The sequence below is a fragment of the Dunckerocampus dactyliophorus genome, chromosome 10 (genome assembly GCF_027744805.1).
Source record: "Dunckerocampus dactyliophorus isolate RoL2022-P2 chromosome 10, RoL_Ddac_1.1, whole genome shotgun sequence".
In the NCBI taxonomy this organism is placed as follows: Eukaryota; Metazoa; Chordata; class Actinopteri; order Syngnathiformes; family Syngnathidae; genus Dunckerocampus; species Dunckerocampus dactyliophorus.
Window position 1 is genome coordinate 4634484 of NC_072828.1, and position 14306 is coordinate 4648789.

Genomic DNA, 14306 nt, shown 5'->3' on the forward strand with positions numbered 1-14306 from the left:
GCATATTGTAGCTCTCCTTAAAACCTCATTAAGATCCAAAATTTTTTCAACTGATTTTAAGATTAAGAAGGACTATAAACCACACATGTCCATGTCATAAAATGGCATACTGTGGCGCACACGAGTCCGTGAGGACCAGGCAGATCTTCATTTGACAGGAGCCAATCTTGAGCTATGAAAAAACCCTCAACGAGCTTGTCAACCCATTGGAAATCGCAGGAGGTCATTACTCAATATAACAGTCTCACTCACGGTTTCATTTTACAAGTAACTGTTTAGAAGTAAAGGAGATGTCATGAGATTAGAATTTAGCATAAATTAGCCACACCACTATTATAAGCCGCTGGGTTCAAAGTTTAAGAAATAAGTAGCGGCTTCATTACGGTGTTAATATATTTTTGAAAAAAGCGTTAAAGTGAAGCCACGAAATTGGAAGCGCAACGTGGCGAGGGACGATGTACAGTAATCCTTCATTTATGGTGGTTAATTGGTTCCAGACCCAACCGTAATGAGTGAATTTCCACCAGGTAGAATTCCTCAGGGTTTCCGCCACATGCAATTGATTGTGGTGCGCCATTACAAAATGAAACCCGCCACACCTTGAAAATGAGTACTTTTTTAAAACTTGAAAACAGTGTTAAGTAATATATTGTATAAATGGATATACTGTATATTATATGTACTGTAGTGTATACTTTATAAGTGTTCTATTCAAACATGACACCTGTATTTAATGACAAATGAGCACACTGAGTGGAGTTGTGCTTTGTAAATAAAGGCAGTCACTGAAAACACAAATTGCTCACCTCTCCTTTCTTTTTGTCAAAGCACTGTAGCTTTAATAGTCCAATGAGGTTCATTTGGTCTAACATTCATACTTGCTAAACAGTCGAAACTGTTAGTTAGTTAGTTAGTTACGGAAAAAAATAGCTAACTCTGGTCTGTAGAAAGCTTTAGCTTTAATAGTGCTGCAAATGGGATACACCGATGCTATCATTACCCTGGACTCTCAATTGATACTCTTTATACAGAACAGGTTTCTATAACAAAAATATTTAATTTGTTATTTTATATTATTAATTGTGTTATTAACTAATAAAAATGTTCTATTGAACAAATCATTTCCCATGTACAGTCTTTATATTACTTTAAAACAGGCATCACATTAAATTTAGGTTTGTGTGAAATAGTACAAATTTTTTTACTTTTGTACTAGTGATGTAGTACTATTTGACTAAAATAGGTCAGGTCAACATAAGGAGGTGCAACATTTTACACTCAGTTTAAGTGCTCTCAGCAAATTTGACATTAACACTTTTGCACTGTTCTCAGTTCATATTCTGCCGGTTGTTGGAAAACATTTAATAAATAAGTTGATAAATAAATAAGTCATAAAAAGTATTTGTCATAATTTTAGCAGCAGCAGCCGTGATCAGTCCCATGCGGCAGTCCCTTGCAGCCCACCACCAGCGCTTCAGAAAATCCTAGGGGAAACCCTGTTCCCTGTTGCTTTTTTATTTATAAATGGAATATTTTGGTAGTTGGAGCATAGAAAACCTGTTTACCACTTTCAAAATACACATTTTCAACATTCTTAGAGCCCTCTAGACATTAAATAACACCACTATAGTCACTTTTACACTAATTGAAGACATAAGTAAGATTCATGCTTGTGTGTGTTGCTATTAATGTGTTGTGTGCTGAGTGGCGGGTGGACAGGAAGTGACATCGGGGTGGGGGTTCAGAGTTGAGTTTGAGCTTGGCGTGGGTTACTGCACTGATAACAGCCCATGTTTTTATTAGTTATTATTGTGCCTGTTGTGAGATCATCCAAAGCTGCAATAAAAGCCTGTTGTTCCTGTGATCAAGTTTGGTGCTTGTGTGTTTCACCCAACATCACAGTAAGATGACTCACACACATTGAGCAGTGTAGAATACTACATATCATCACAAATTCTGAATGCCTTGTATTTGTAGTTGACCTCATTTAGACATTTTTATGATTGAAAATGCTTCATTTAGGGAAAAAATGCAAAATTTGCTTCAATATGTATATTTTTTTACTAATAATGGGCTGTATTCAACCACGAAATAGCATGATTTATTACTATTATTATTATTATTTATTTAACTGTGATAAAGTGAAGCCACCAAATTTGTGCGAAGTGGTGAAGGACAACTGTATATTTAGAAGAAATTATCTTTCTTCTGTTGCTTTGTTTACTTTTTTTTATGTCACAAACAAGACAGAGCTGCCTGTGATTACTTGTAGATAGGGGTGGGGGGAGGTTGATAAGAGTGATACGTGAGTCTCAACAGTGTCAAATAAGACCAGAAAAAGTTGCTAGTTTTGTGCCTTTTTTAAAAAAATGAAATCTAGTGTTATGTTTGCAGTGTGTCTGGACCCCAGATGCAGAGGCGAGAGGCAATGGATGTAGTCAAAGTTTTTAATGGTCCACAAAAGTGAACAAAAGGCGATGGTAAAAGGTGACACCATTAAAAAAAAAACAAAGTTAACCTGGCGGGGCAGGTAGCTGCTGGAGGCCCAATGCGAGAAGACTAGTAGGTACAGCTAAAGAGAAAAAGCTCTATAGTTTGTGGGTGAGTAGGTGCAATAATCTGGCATCTCACAGCTGGCAGCAGTAGGCCTAAATAGACAGGTGGTGATAGGAGTCAGGTGCGTCCAGCAGTAGGGGATCTAAGGAAAAAGACAAACACAAGGAGAAGGCAGGAAAACAGAACAAGTCCACCAGGTACTGGAAACCCCTGCCCTTCTTCTCACGTCTAAAATGGCCTTGATAAAAAATACTGGGTGGCCATCGACAAGCCTGGGAGGAGGGGGAGGCACTTCGGGAGGGCTTGAGGAGGGAGACGTGGAGCGCCGGGTGGATCCTGAGGGAGTCCGGGATGCGAAGCACAACAGAGGAGGAATTAATGATCCGTTCAAGAGGGCACGGACCAATGTACCTGGGCTGTAGTTTTTTGGGGTCTGTGTGGAGAGGCAGAACCCGGGAGGATAGCCACATCCTCTGTCCAGGCTTATAATCCAGAGCCACAGTGCGATGGCTGTTGGCCAGGCGTTGGTTCCGCTCCGAAGTCCGTGCCAAAGCTATCCTGGTGTTGCGCCATGTCAGGCGAGCGCGGCGTAGGTGGGAGAACACAGAGGGGACTGCCGTCTCGGATTCCAAAGAGGGTACCCATAGGCCTCATGAAATGGATACGGGGATACTCTATCCAGGGTAGGTTGAGGGCCCAAGAGGCAGGTTGCTGATGGCACACGCAGCGGAAGGCAGCCTCCAAGTCCCGGTTGGCCTGCTCAGTCTGACCATTCATCTGAGGGTGGTAATCGGACGACACGCTGGGTGACACCCCCAACACTTTGCAGAAGGCCTTCCACATGGCAAAGGAAAACTGTAGTCCCCAGTCCGAGACCACATCAAGGGAGCCGGAACACGTGAGGAACCAGCAGGTCCGCTGTCTCGAGGTCTGAGGAGAGCTTAGGGAGGGCGACGAAGTGGGCCAGTTTGGAAAAGCGGTCCACAATTGTCAGGATGACAATGTTGCCGTTGGACGGTGGAAGGCCTGTAACAAAATCCAGAGGCACATAGGACCAAGGACAGAATGAGAGAAGAGAGAATGGGTAGCGAGCGAAGGAGTCCCGCCGGAGCCTGATGAGACGGCTTATTACGGGCACAGACGGAGCAGGTCACCACGAACTCCTTGGTGTCGGCACGAAGGGAAAGCCACCAGAAACGCTGCGAGAGGAGGAACATAGTGCGGGATACTCAAACTTCAACTTATGTGCCCAGCGCAGTACGTCGGAACGAAGTCCTGGGACCACAAACAGGCATCCGGCCGGGCACTTCTCTGGTAGGGGGCAGTCCTTGCTGGCCTCCACAACCCACCTCTCAACATCCCACTGCAGGTCCCCGAGGATGCAGGACTGGGGCAAAATGGGCTCCTGGTGGGCCACTTCGGAAGGTGGGGAATACATCCTGGAGAGGACGTTTGGTTTGCAGTTCTGGGAGCCAGGGCGGAAGGTCAGGATGAAATTAAACCTAGTGAGGAAGAGGGCCCAGCGTGCTCTCTGGGGTTCACCCTCTGTGCGGAGCGAAGGTAAGCCAAGTTCTTGTGGTCTGTGTGCACAATGAAAGTGACCTCCGAACCCTCCAGCCAGTGCCTCCACTCCTGCAAACTCCCTGTTGCCAATATCGTAGTTCTGCTCTGCGGGGTTGAGGCGGTTTGAGAAGAAGGTGCAGGGGTGCAGTTTGTGGTCAGAGGTGGAGCCCTGGGAGAGCACGGCTCCCACACCGGTGTCTGAAGCATCGACCTCAACAAAGAATTGAGCGGAGGGGTCAGGGTGAATGAGCATGGGCGCAGCGGTGAAGTGAGACTTAAATTTTTCGAATGCTGAATTGGCATCGGGGGTCCACTGAAAAGGTACCTTAGTGGATGTGAGCTTTGTCAAAGGTTCTGCGACTCGACTGAAATTCCTAACAAACTGACAGTAAAAATTAATGAAGCCCAGTAACCTCTGAAGGTTCTTCCCTTGTTATAGGATCAGCCCACTCAACCACAGCCTGAATTTTAGCAAGGTCGGCTCGGAGTTGCCCCTTCTCCACAGTGAACCCCAGGAAGGAAACAGCAGAGGAGTGAAAAGTGCATTTTTCCGCTCAGCCTCTGAAGAACTAAGCGAACCTCTTGGATGTGCTCCTCCAGGGTGGCAGAAAAAATTTAAATGTCATCTATCCATCCATTTTCTATACCGCTTCTTCCTCATTAGGGTCGCGGGGGCAATGATGGAGTCTATCCCAGCTGACTTCGGGCGACTGGCGGGGTACACCCTGGACTGGTCGCCAGCCAATCGCAGGGCACATATAGACAAACAACCATTCACACTCACATTCATACCTATGGACAATTTAGAGTCTCCAATTAACCTAACATGCATGTTTTTGGGAATGTGGGAGGAAGCCGGAGTACCCGGAGAAAACCCATGCGCACACGGGGAGAACATGCAAACTCCACACAGAAATGCCCAAGGGAGAATCGAACCAAGGTCTTCCCGATCTCCAGGCTGTTACTGTGTTGGCCAACATGCTAAACTAGACCACCGTGCGGCCCTAAAATGTCATCTAAAAAAACAAAAAGGAAGCGGCCAAGCATGTCGCGAAGAATGTCATTAATACGATTTTGAAAAACTCTAGGGGCGTTGTTGAGTCCAAAAGGCATGACCGTGACCGAGAGCGATGTTAAAAGCGGTCTTCCATTCATCCCTCTCCCGGATCCGAACCAGGTTGAGCTTGCAGAGTGGAGGGAGTTTAAAGGCGGAGTCTAACAACGGGAGTGGATTTTTGTTTTTGTCAGTGATGTCATTTAGAGCACGGTAGTCAATGCAGGGCAGAGGGAGTTGTCCTTTTTTCCACAAAAAAGAAACCTGCTGCTAAAGGTGAGACCGGCCGTATGAGACCGGAAGCAAGTGAGGTGGAAATATACTCTTCGAGCGCAGCCCTCTCCGGCCGGGAATATTATAGAGGCGTCACGCCGGTAGTGCTGCGCCCGGCAGGAGGGTGATGGTGCAGTCGTAAGGGTCGTGGGGGGTAAGTGAGCGAGCACGGCTCTTACTAAAAACCTGCCGGAGGTCGTGATAGACGGAAGAAACTACGGATAGGTCTATAACTTCAGGCGTGGCGGAACGAATGGAAGCGGGGCGAGGGCGAGCAGCCTTAAGACCATGAGTAATGCAAAATGCGCTCCAGTTAAGGATCGCAGGTTTAGCCCAGTCAATATGTGGGTGTTGTTTGAGAAGCCAGGTGAGCCCTAACACGACGGGAGCAGAATGTGAGGGAATAACAAAGAATCTTGCGGATTGCGGACACCATCCGTAGTCTCATTAGGAGCATGCCCCGACGTTGTCAGGCATGCGTACAAGCACGTGGGGGCCACACAAACTACTGAGAATCATTTTGAGTTGCTACAATGACATTTTAGCAAAATGGACCAGTCTGCTGCATCATTTTTTCACTTTCATTTTTGGGGTGTCTTTGATTTCCCCCCTCTATAGGGTGATCATTTTCATTTTTATCAAATGATGTGGCATCATTTTGTTACTAATACATCACCCACTTATTATCAGGAAAGATATTCAAGATCATTTTTTCCCCCAGTTGATGTGTTTTCAAAGTGTTCCTCTAATTTTTTTCAGCAGTGTATATATACACATATATATATATATTTAAATATATAGTATATAGTCATATAGTAGTATATAGTCATATAGTAGTATATAGTCAAACCTGTCTTAGCGGCCACCTTTAGAGAACAGCCACCTGCCTATAGCGGCCGCTGAAAAAATCCCCCCCCCCCGCAGCAAATTTACATGTTTATAGACCCTGTGTATAGCGGTCGCCTGTCTAACGCGGCCAGCGGCCACCCATTTTGTCTCCCTTGGTCAATATCTGACCGCATATAGTGGTCAAATTACAGACTCAAGTAGAAGCTTTATGCACTAAAAAGTTTCGTTTTTCAATCAATGAAGCCGTCGTGTGTAGACTTTAATTACTGAGTCCTAGCTCAGTCACAATCATTCACAAGATCCACACAAACTGTCAGTTGTTCGACATAAAAAAGCCTTCTTTTGAGCTTGCTATTTCCTGGTCAAACATGTAACTTTAAGAGCATTTGCACCAAAACATTACCGCAAAGTAGGCTGGGAACAGGATGTGGTCCCAGTGACGCTACAATACAATACAATACACAATACTACCTGCACGCTAAAACCATGCTAGCATGCATGCAGCGGGAGCAAAACTAAGTTCGGTTGGTTGTACTTAATTGAAGTCTTTCCACAAATCATCCACAAATCCATCAAAGTCCTCATCTTCTGTATTCGACACAAAAAAAAGCTGTCTTCTTTTCCGTTCGCTACTACAGTGTGGTAACTTGTCAGTGTTATTCAGCTCCGAACCATAGTAAGGGCGACCTGACTCCAGCAAAGAAGGAAACTTCTCCTGTTGCTTCTGCCAACTTTATTTATTGAACGCGGCCACCAGAGAGCAGCTCAGAACACGCACACCTCCAGTCTCGTCTCTCCTTCCTGCTTGCCCACAAGCCAAAGGTTAAACAAGCCCCACTACATAGCTGTCCAGCCAATGCCTGTAACAAGTGACACCGTTTATTTCCTGGTGTGAGACAATGTGCACTGGTCAATACTGTAATGCCGCTTGTTGTGAGGAAGGAGAGACTCACGTCGCCGATGCACTTTAATGGCTTTATTAACAGCGGAGAACACTGCAGGACTTTACATCCACGCCAGCATAAACACACTTCCCAACTCTCTCGAAACTCACAGCTAGCACTGAGCCTAGCTCTCCTGCTCGGACGCCCACCGTCACTTCCCGTCACTTCCTGATGAACTAAAGCTGTAATAACACTCTGCCGTATAAAAAGTAAAATAATAAAAACAAGCGTAAGACATTACTAGCACAGCTTTGTTCTGTGGGTCGTGGATAATAACAAGCCTAGTAGTGCTGTACAACTTTTATCCGCAGTCCCACAGTGCCCTCTACTGGTCAACATTATTATTATTTTTTTCCTCCCATTTTTATTCTTTTTTTTCCCTCTACTGGTCAACATTCAAACTGGACACCGACCTGTCTATAGAGGCCACCTGTCTATAGCGGCCACCAAAGGGGAAACGGCAAAAGTGGTCGCTATAGGCAGGTTGGCTGCCATTTTGAATTTGTGCGCGCACATTTTAACATGTCTGTGATTAGAAGCTTGTTGTGTTTGCAGATACAGTAGTACCTCGCATAAACCTCCTTTTACATAAATTCCACTGAACATAAAGAATTTATGTTTAGTTTTTACTTCGTGTTACAGAAGAAATTCCATATAACATAAGGCGTCAAGTCAGTGCAAGTCTTTTTTTTTTTCAATCAACTTTATTAATGCCTCAAGTTGGTGCAAGTTCAGACTAACACTTGGTGACGCCTTCTGACGCATCACGCTCTCATTGGCTGATTTTCGGGGCACCGCCTCCGCTCTCATCTCATTGGCTGATTATCGGGGCACCGCCTACGCTCCCATCTTATTGGCTGAGTTGTACAGTACATACGTGAGTTTGTGTGAGAGACAGGCTTGTCCCTTCAAACTCCTTCCTCTTCGTAGTCCCCCTGAAACTAAACTAAACAATTAAGTTAAGTTACAAATTAAAATTTTGCACACAGCAATATTGTGTAGTGCGTGTGTGTTTGTCTGTGAGACCAGCTGACTCTTAGACTCTTTGAGTCGCGTTTCGACTCAGGCTAGTCCTCCTCCTCCTTCCTGCCTCCACTTGCGCTCCTGATCAAGACATCTCGTGAACGGTAGGATTGTTTTTCTTTTTCAGTTTTATTCATTTACAGTAATCTTATTTATTACCTTATTTTATATTGGAATGTTATTCTATAATGTTTATGCTAATGTTTTCTTATATTTTCCCACCATATTTGGTGGACTTTGAATATTTTGAAGTGCCAAAGGGGTGAGTTTGGGAAGATCTTGGAACGGATTAGGCTATTTACATGTATTTTACGCTTCGTATAACATAAAACCCCTATAACATAAAGGTTCTCGGAACGGATTATTTACGTTGTAGGGGCGTCTACTGTACATATAATTATACTGCGGATAAAAGTTGTAAAGAACAACTAGGCTTGTTATTCTACACCACCCACAGAACAAAGCTGTGCTACTATATATACGGCAGAGTGTCATTACAGCTTTAGTTCATCAGGAAGTGACGGTGCGACGTTGTGGATGTAAAGTCCTGCAGTGTTCTCCGCTGTTAATAAAGCGATTAAACTGCATTGGCGACGTGAGTCTCTCCTTCCCCACAACAAGGGGCATTACAGTATTGACCAGTGCACGTTGTCTCACACCAGGAAATAAACGGTGTCACTGTCTGCAACAAGCTCCAAAGAAGACTGCTTTTTTTTTTTATGTCGAACAACTGACAGTTTGTGTGGATCTTGTGAATGATTGTGACTGAGCTAGGACTCAGTAATTAAAGTCTACACATGACAGCTTCATTGATAAAAAAAAAAAAAAATTTTGTGTATGAAGCTTCTGCTTGAGTCGGTATTTTGGCCGCTATATGCGGTCAGATATTGACCAAGGGATACAAAATGGGTGGCCGCTGGGCGCGTTAGACAGGTGACTGCTATACACAGGGCCTATAACATGTAAATCTTCCGCGCGGGATTTTTCAGTGGCCGTTATATACAGGTGGCCGCTAAGACAGGTTTGACTCTATATATGCTTTTTTATTTTGATTTAACTATAGTTTGTGCACACCTGGAGGTAAGGACTCAAACTAATTTGGATTTGACCAACTGTACCTGTTGATTTGTCCTAATCAAATATTATGACATTACTACTGCCACATCACTACTATCAGGAGAACCAGAGTATAGAGGAGAGGCCCAGCACAGTGCACTATATTTGGACGCATGCTTCAATGTTTCAAACAGCCGGTGTGATAATATGGAGGTCATGACAACCGGAGTTTAGAGTGGGAGGAGCCACCTGGCAGGGCCCAGGAAAGTGCACTATATTTGGACAGATTCTCCAATGCTCCCAGCAGCTGGTGTGCCGCAATAGAGGTCATAACAACTAGAGTATAGAGCGGGAGGAGCCAGGTGTGATCCCGCAAGGTGCACTGTATTCGGGCACCAGCACCGAGCAGCCTGTGTGAGCCACGGAGGTCTCTGGCAATCTTTTGCAGTTTTCAAATTCCATGGCGCTGGCACTTCAGGTGGCTGATAAGGTTTTTTGTGTACTCGTTGGGTTTTTTTTTGCTCCTCATTGCAGAATAGGGGTGCAATGATTAGTTGAATAATTTCAGTACCTCCTATTCCAAAAAATAATCGAGGATTTGTTTCTGCCTCGAGGAATTGCTTAGCCACCAACGTGCTTACGTCACCCGCATGGAGGACGAAGAAGGTAGCGGATGCAGTGGGAAGATTGAAGAGGCGAGAGAATGCAACAAGGCAATGAAAGAGAAGCAAAACAAAATGTGAAAAAACAGACAGAAATTGTGGCTAAACAGCAAGTTGAACACCCCGACTAGTATCCGTTGTAACACGGCACTTACATACCACAACAACACATATTATACGTTGCATCATCTCCTCCCGAATGGAGCGGAACATCTGAGACAAGGTAACATTAACGTAGCGACAATCATTAAGTGTAAGGGTTAATGTACCTTACTAATATAACGTTAGCTGTGTGGAGGGCTAGCTTTCTCTTATTTAAGACTACTGTCGAATGTGTGGCAGTTTCTTCCGATGGTAACGTGACTTCATACAGGGTTTACTGCAAAAACACAGCTCTGTCAGTTTAGAAAATGGAAAATGAAAGCATTTTAGCTCACTAGTCAGTGGCTGCTCATTTATAGCAGACAATACTGTGTAATTGAACAAGGAAGTGCGTGTCTCACTCACTTATTTGAGATTAATGTGTTCCACTACAGGTGTCTTCATTTTATTTTGAGCACTGCAAAAATATCTAAATAATAATATATTATTTCTTATTTCTAGTGAGCCTGTCTAAGTTTAGGATTTATTAATGCACAGCCAACATTATGTAATACATAATTTAGTCCTAGTAATGTCTTAGTAAAGTCATTATTATTGCTCTCCTTTTCCAGTAAATAGATACAGTCTGGGATGGATAAATTCATTTACAAAAGCTCCATTAAACCATTAAATTGAAATACCGTTACCATTACCATTGATATCGGACTGCTTTTTTGAGTTTTGCCTCTGTTCGCCCTGCTCTATTCACACAGATGACAGCATGCTGTCACTAAGTCTTAAGTTTTATTCTTTATGCCACTGCGGTGTCCTCCATTTCTGTGAAAGTCAGCTTCTTTGTCCTTGTCCTCTTCCTACCAGCTGTGATTCCGAATGACAGCGGCCATGGTAACAATGCAATCAAGGTTGTTTAAATATGGACTCCACATTCATGAGTCACTTTGCATTGACCTTCTATGGTGAAGTGGAGGCGTGGAAAGGGTGTAACTTGTGGTGGAGTTGCGAACGCACATTTCTACTCAGGGTGGAATCAATGAAGCATAAATCATGTGAATGTGTGCATATGCCACTTTTTATAACTCTGAATATTTTTGTCCGGACACACATTTTGGGTTTCTGGCGTAGACAGACTTTTAGTCAGAATTCCATGCACATTTGTATAGATGGGGACCCAGGTGCGTTCAAGCTGTGTTAAGAAGAGTTACGACCCCATCTACTGTGCAGAGTTGGAACTAGGCCTGCCACGATAATCAATAAATCAGTTAACCACATGATACTTGACGCTTGTTTGTTTTCCTCCTCTCTCTCTACCAAACAGGCTGGATGACAAGAGGGTTCATTCATCATCATACATCTATGTCAACACCGGGGCACGTAGGTTCTATAGCGGAATGAATAGTGAGTGAACCCTGTCAGTCATTCAGTCTCTTTGTCCCAGTGAGGAGAGGTATGCTAGAGAGTGCACTACTTACTAGCTGTGTGTCATTTGCAACACAAACGAATACTTTCTTTTTACCTGTTGTGTATAAAACACAATCTCATGTCAATTTCAGCCTGTTTGGAACTTATGTTTCAGTGATTTCTGACATGTAGTTTTTTGTTTGTTTATTTCAATTAAAAGCTCTTCACATTCCAATTATAATGTTAAAAACTCTTGAAATTAAAGTTTATTGCTTTTGACACGGTTTACTCACATTATTATGATATATATTATCATTACATTAAATAAAATAATGGTCTCAAAAATAATGTTGACTAATATCGTTTTTCGTCAATAATTTGAAGGACAATTATCATCCACCAAAATTTGTTATCGTGACAAGTCTAGTGGCGGTCTAAATGAACGCATGGAAAGCATTGGTATTGAAAAAGTCACTTTAGGAATAATAGGAGCGCTTTAATGTGTAGAAATGATAAATGCTGATCTTTTTTTTGTTCTTAATGGCAGTGTTTTGTTTGCAGGTGAAAGCGAGTGGATGGGTGGGGTGGCTGGCAGCTGGCCACGCCCCCACCGCCTGAGCGGTGCCATGCCCGTTTCACCTGAGGACGAGCTGTGACGCTGGCGATGTCATGAATAAATTTGAGGTTCTTGGGATTGTGGGAGAAGGTGAGTGGCTCGCCTGGCTGTTAGGATGCCAAGCACATTTCTTTGCGTAGATTTGTTTTGTTTTTTAAAATCAATGTCAGTTTTGGAAGTGCAGCAAAGCGGGAGAGGCTCCGAGGTGAGGCCACGCACTTGACCCACTTTCCACGCTTGCTCACATCCTCCAGAGTTTCTAATGTGTCACGCGTCATCGCTGCAGGGCACACTCAAACTTTTCAAACAAGCTTGTGCAAAATTCCCTATTGTCAGCGCAATTTATTGCAAGAATTGGAATTGAATTGGCTCCGCCCACAGGATGTTGGATTGGAATGACAGGAAGTGGAATTCAATTCATTGCAATGCAGAGAAATACCTTGCAGGCAAGAAACATATTTTTCGACCATTTCCCATCATTTGAAAATTATAATACATCAAATTAATCATATATTACAGTTCTTAATTTATAGTGTAACATTGTTGCATGTAATTGTCATGAGTTCTTTTGTTTTTAGCACCATTATTATTATTTTGATTATTATTATTTTGAATATATTATTTTGTATATCTGTGTGTGTACATATCTACTATATATATAGATCTGGGAGGAGATCCCCCAGGCACCATCCGTAGTCTCATTAGGAGCATGCGTATCAACACGTGGGGGCCACACAAACTACTGAGAATCCTTTTGAGTTGCTACAATGACATTTTAGCTAAATGGACCAGTGTGCTGCATCATTTTTTCACTTTCATTTTTGGGGTGTCTTTGATTTCCCCCCTCTATAGGGTGATCATTTTCATTTCTATCAAATTATGTGGCATCATTTTGTTACTAATACATCACCCACTTATTATCAGGAAAGATATTCAGGATCATTTTTCCCCCAGTTTAGATCTGATGTGTTTTCCAAGTGTTCCTTTAATTTTTTTGAGCAGTGTATATATATATATATATATATATATATATATATATATATATATATATAGAAGAAGCGGTATAGAAAATGGATGGATGGATGGATATTTATCATTTATTTATTATTATTATTTTGATACTTTGAATACTTGGATAAAGTACACTTCAATAATTCTGGGAAAAGTATTTTCCCACCATTTTCTATCATTTAGTTATAAGTTACAAGTTATAATACCATCCATCCATTTTCTATACCGCTTCTCCTCATTAGAGTCGCGGGGGCATGCTGTAGCCTATCCCAGCTGACCTCGGGCGTCAGGCGGGTTACACCCTGGACTGGTCGCCAGCCAATGGCAGGGCACATATAGACAAACAACCATTCACACTCACATTCATACCTATGGACAATTTAGACGCCAATTAACCTAACATGCATGTTTTTGCATGTGGGAGGAAACCGGAGTATCCGGAGAAAACCCACGCACGATGGGGAGAACATGCAAACTCCATACAGAAATGCCCAAGGGAGAATTGAACCCACGTCTTCCCGATCTCCAGACTGTTACTGTGTTGGCCAACATGCTAACCACTAGACCACCGTGCGGCCCAAGTTATAATACATTAAATAAAATGTGTTTGATAGGAGATGTGTTTATTCTTAATTGAAAAATATTTGCCATCATTCAAATAAATTGTGTACATGAGGTTTATAGTCATAATATTTGTATGGAATATGTAAAAGGTCATGTATGGCAGTGGTCCCCAACCTTTTTTGACCCACAGACGGGCTTCTGTTCCCACAAATCTCCCGCGGGGGGGGGGGGTCGTACATTATGGCGATCTAATTTGTCTTATTTATTATGTATTGTGTAAAACTAAGACATGAACAACATCACATTAAAAGCACAAAATGAATGCTGACCCACCATCCACCAGTTCAAGTTCCAGCCAAGTTTTTCCAGAGAGATTATTACATGGTTGTTTGACATTTGGTAAAAGGCAGTGCGCTAGCATGAATTAACTTGAGACAAATGTGCACATTAGCTCTCAATAAGTCATCAAAACTTACCTTTATGCATTCCCAAGTAGTATCAGCATTTGACACCAAATATGAGGTGAAAGAAAAATGCTAAAAATACAGTAGTAGTCTATCTGTGTGGCATGAGATAAAGTTAGCACACGCACAATGGACATGCGTCAAGTGAGACGGTTGTAACAGAGAGAATCC

The 14306-nt window shown here is 42.9% G+C and overlaps 1 protein-coding gene across 1 annotated transcript in view; it reads left to right on the top strand.

Moving 5' to 3' along the window:
* The window catches only part of LOC129188474 (cyclin-dependent kinase-like 5), a 91378-nt gene that overhangs the window by 6899 nt on the left and 70173 nt on the right, over positions 1–14306 (top strand). The window contains exon 2 of the mRNA XM_054789052.1: positions 12042–12186. Within this exon, the coding sequence (XP_054645027.1) occupies positions 12150–12186 (37 nt within the window). The 5' untranslated portion in view covers positions 12042–12149. The remainder of the gene's footprint in view (positions 1–12041; positions 12187–14306) is intronic.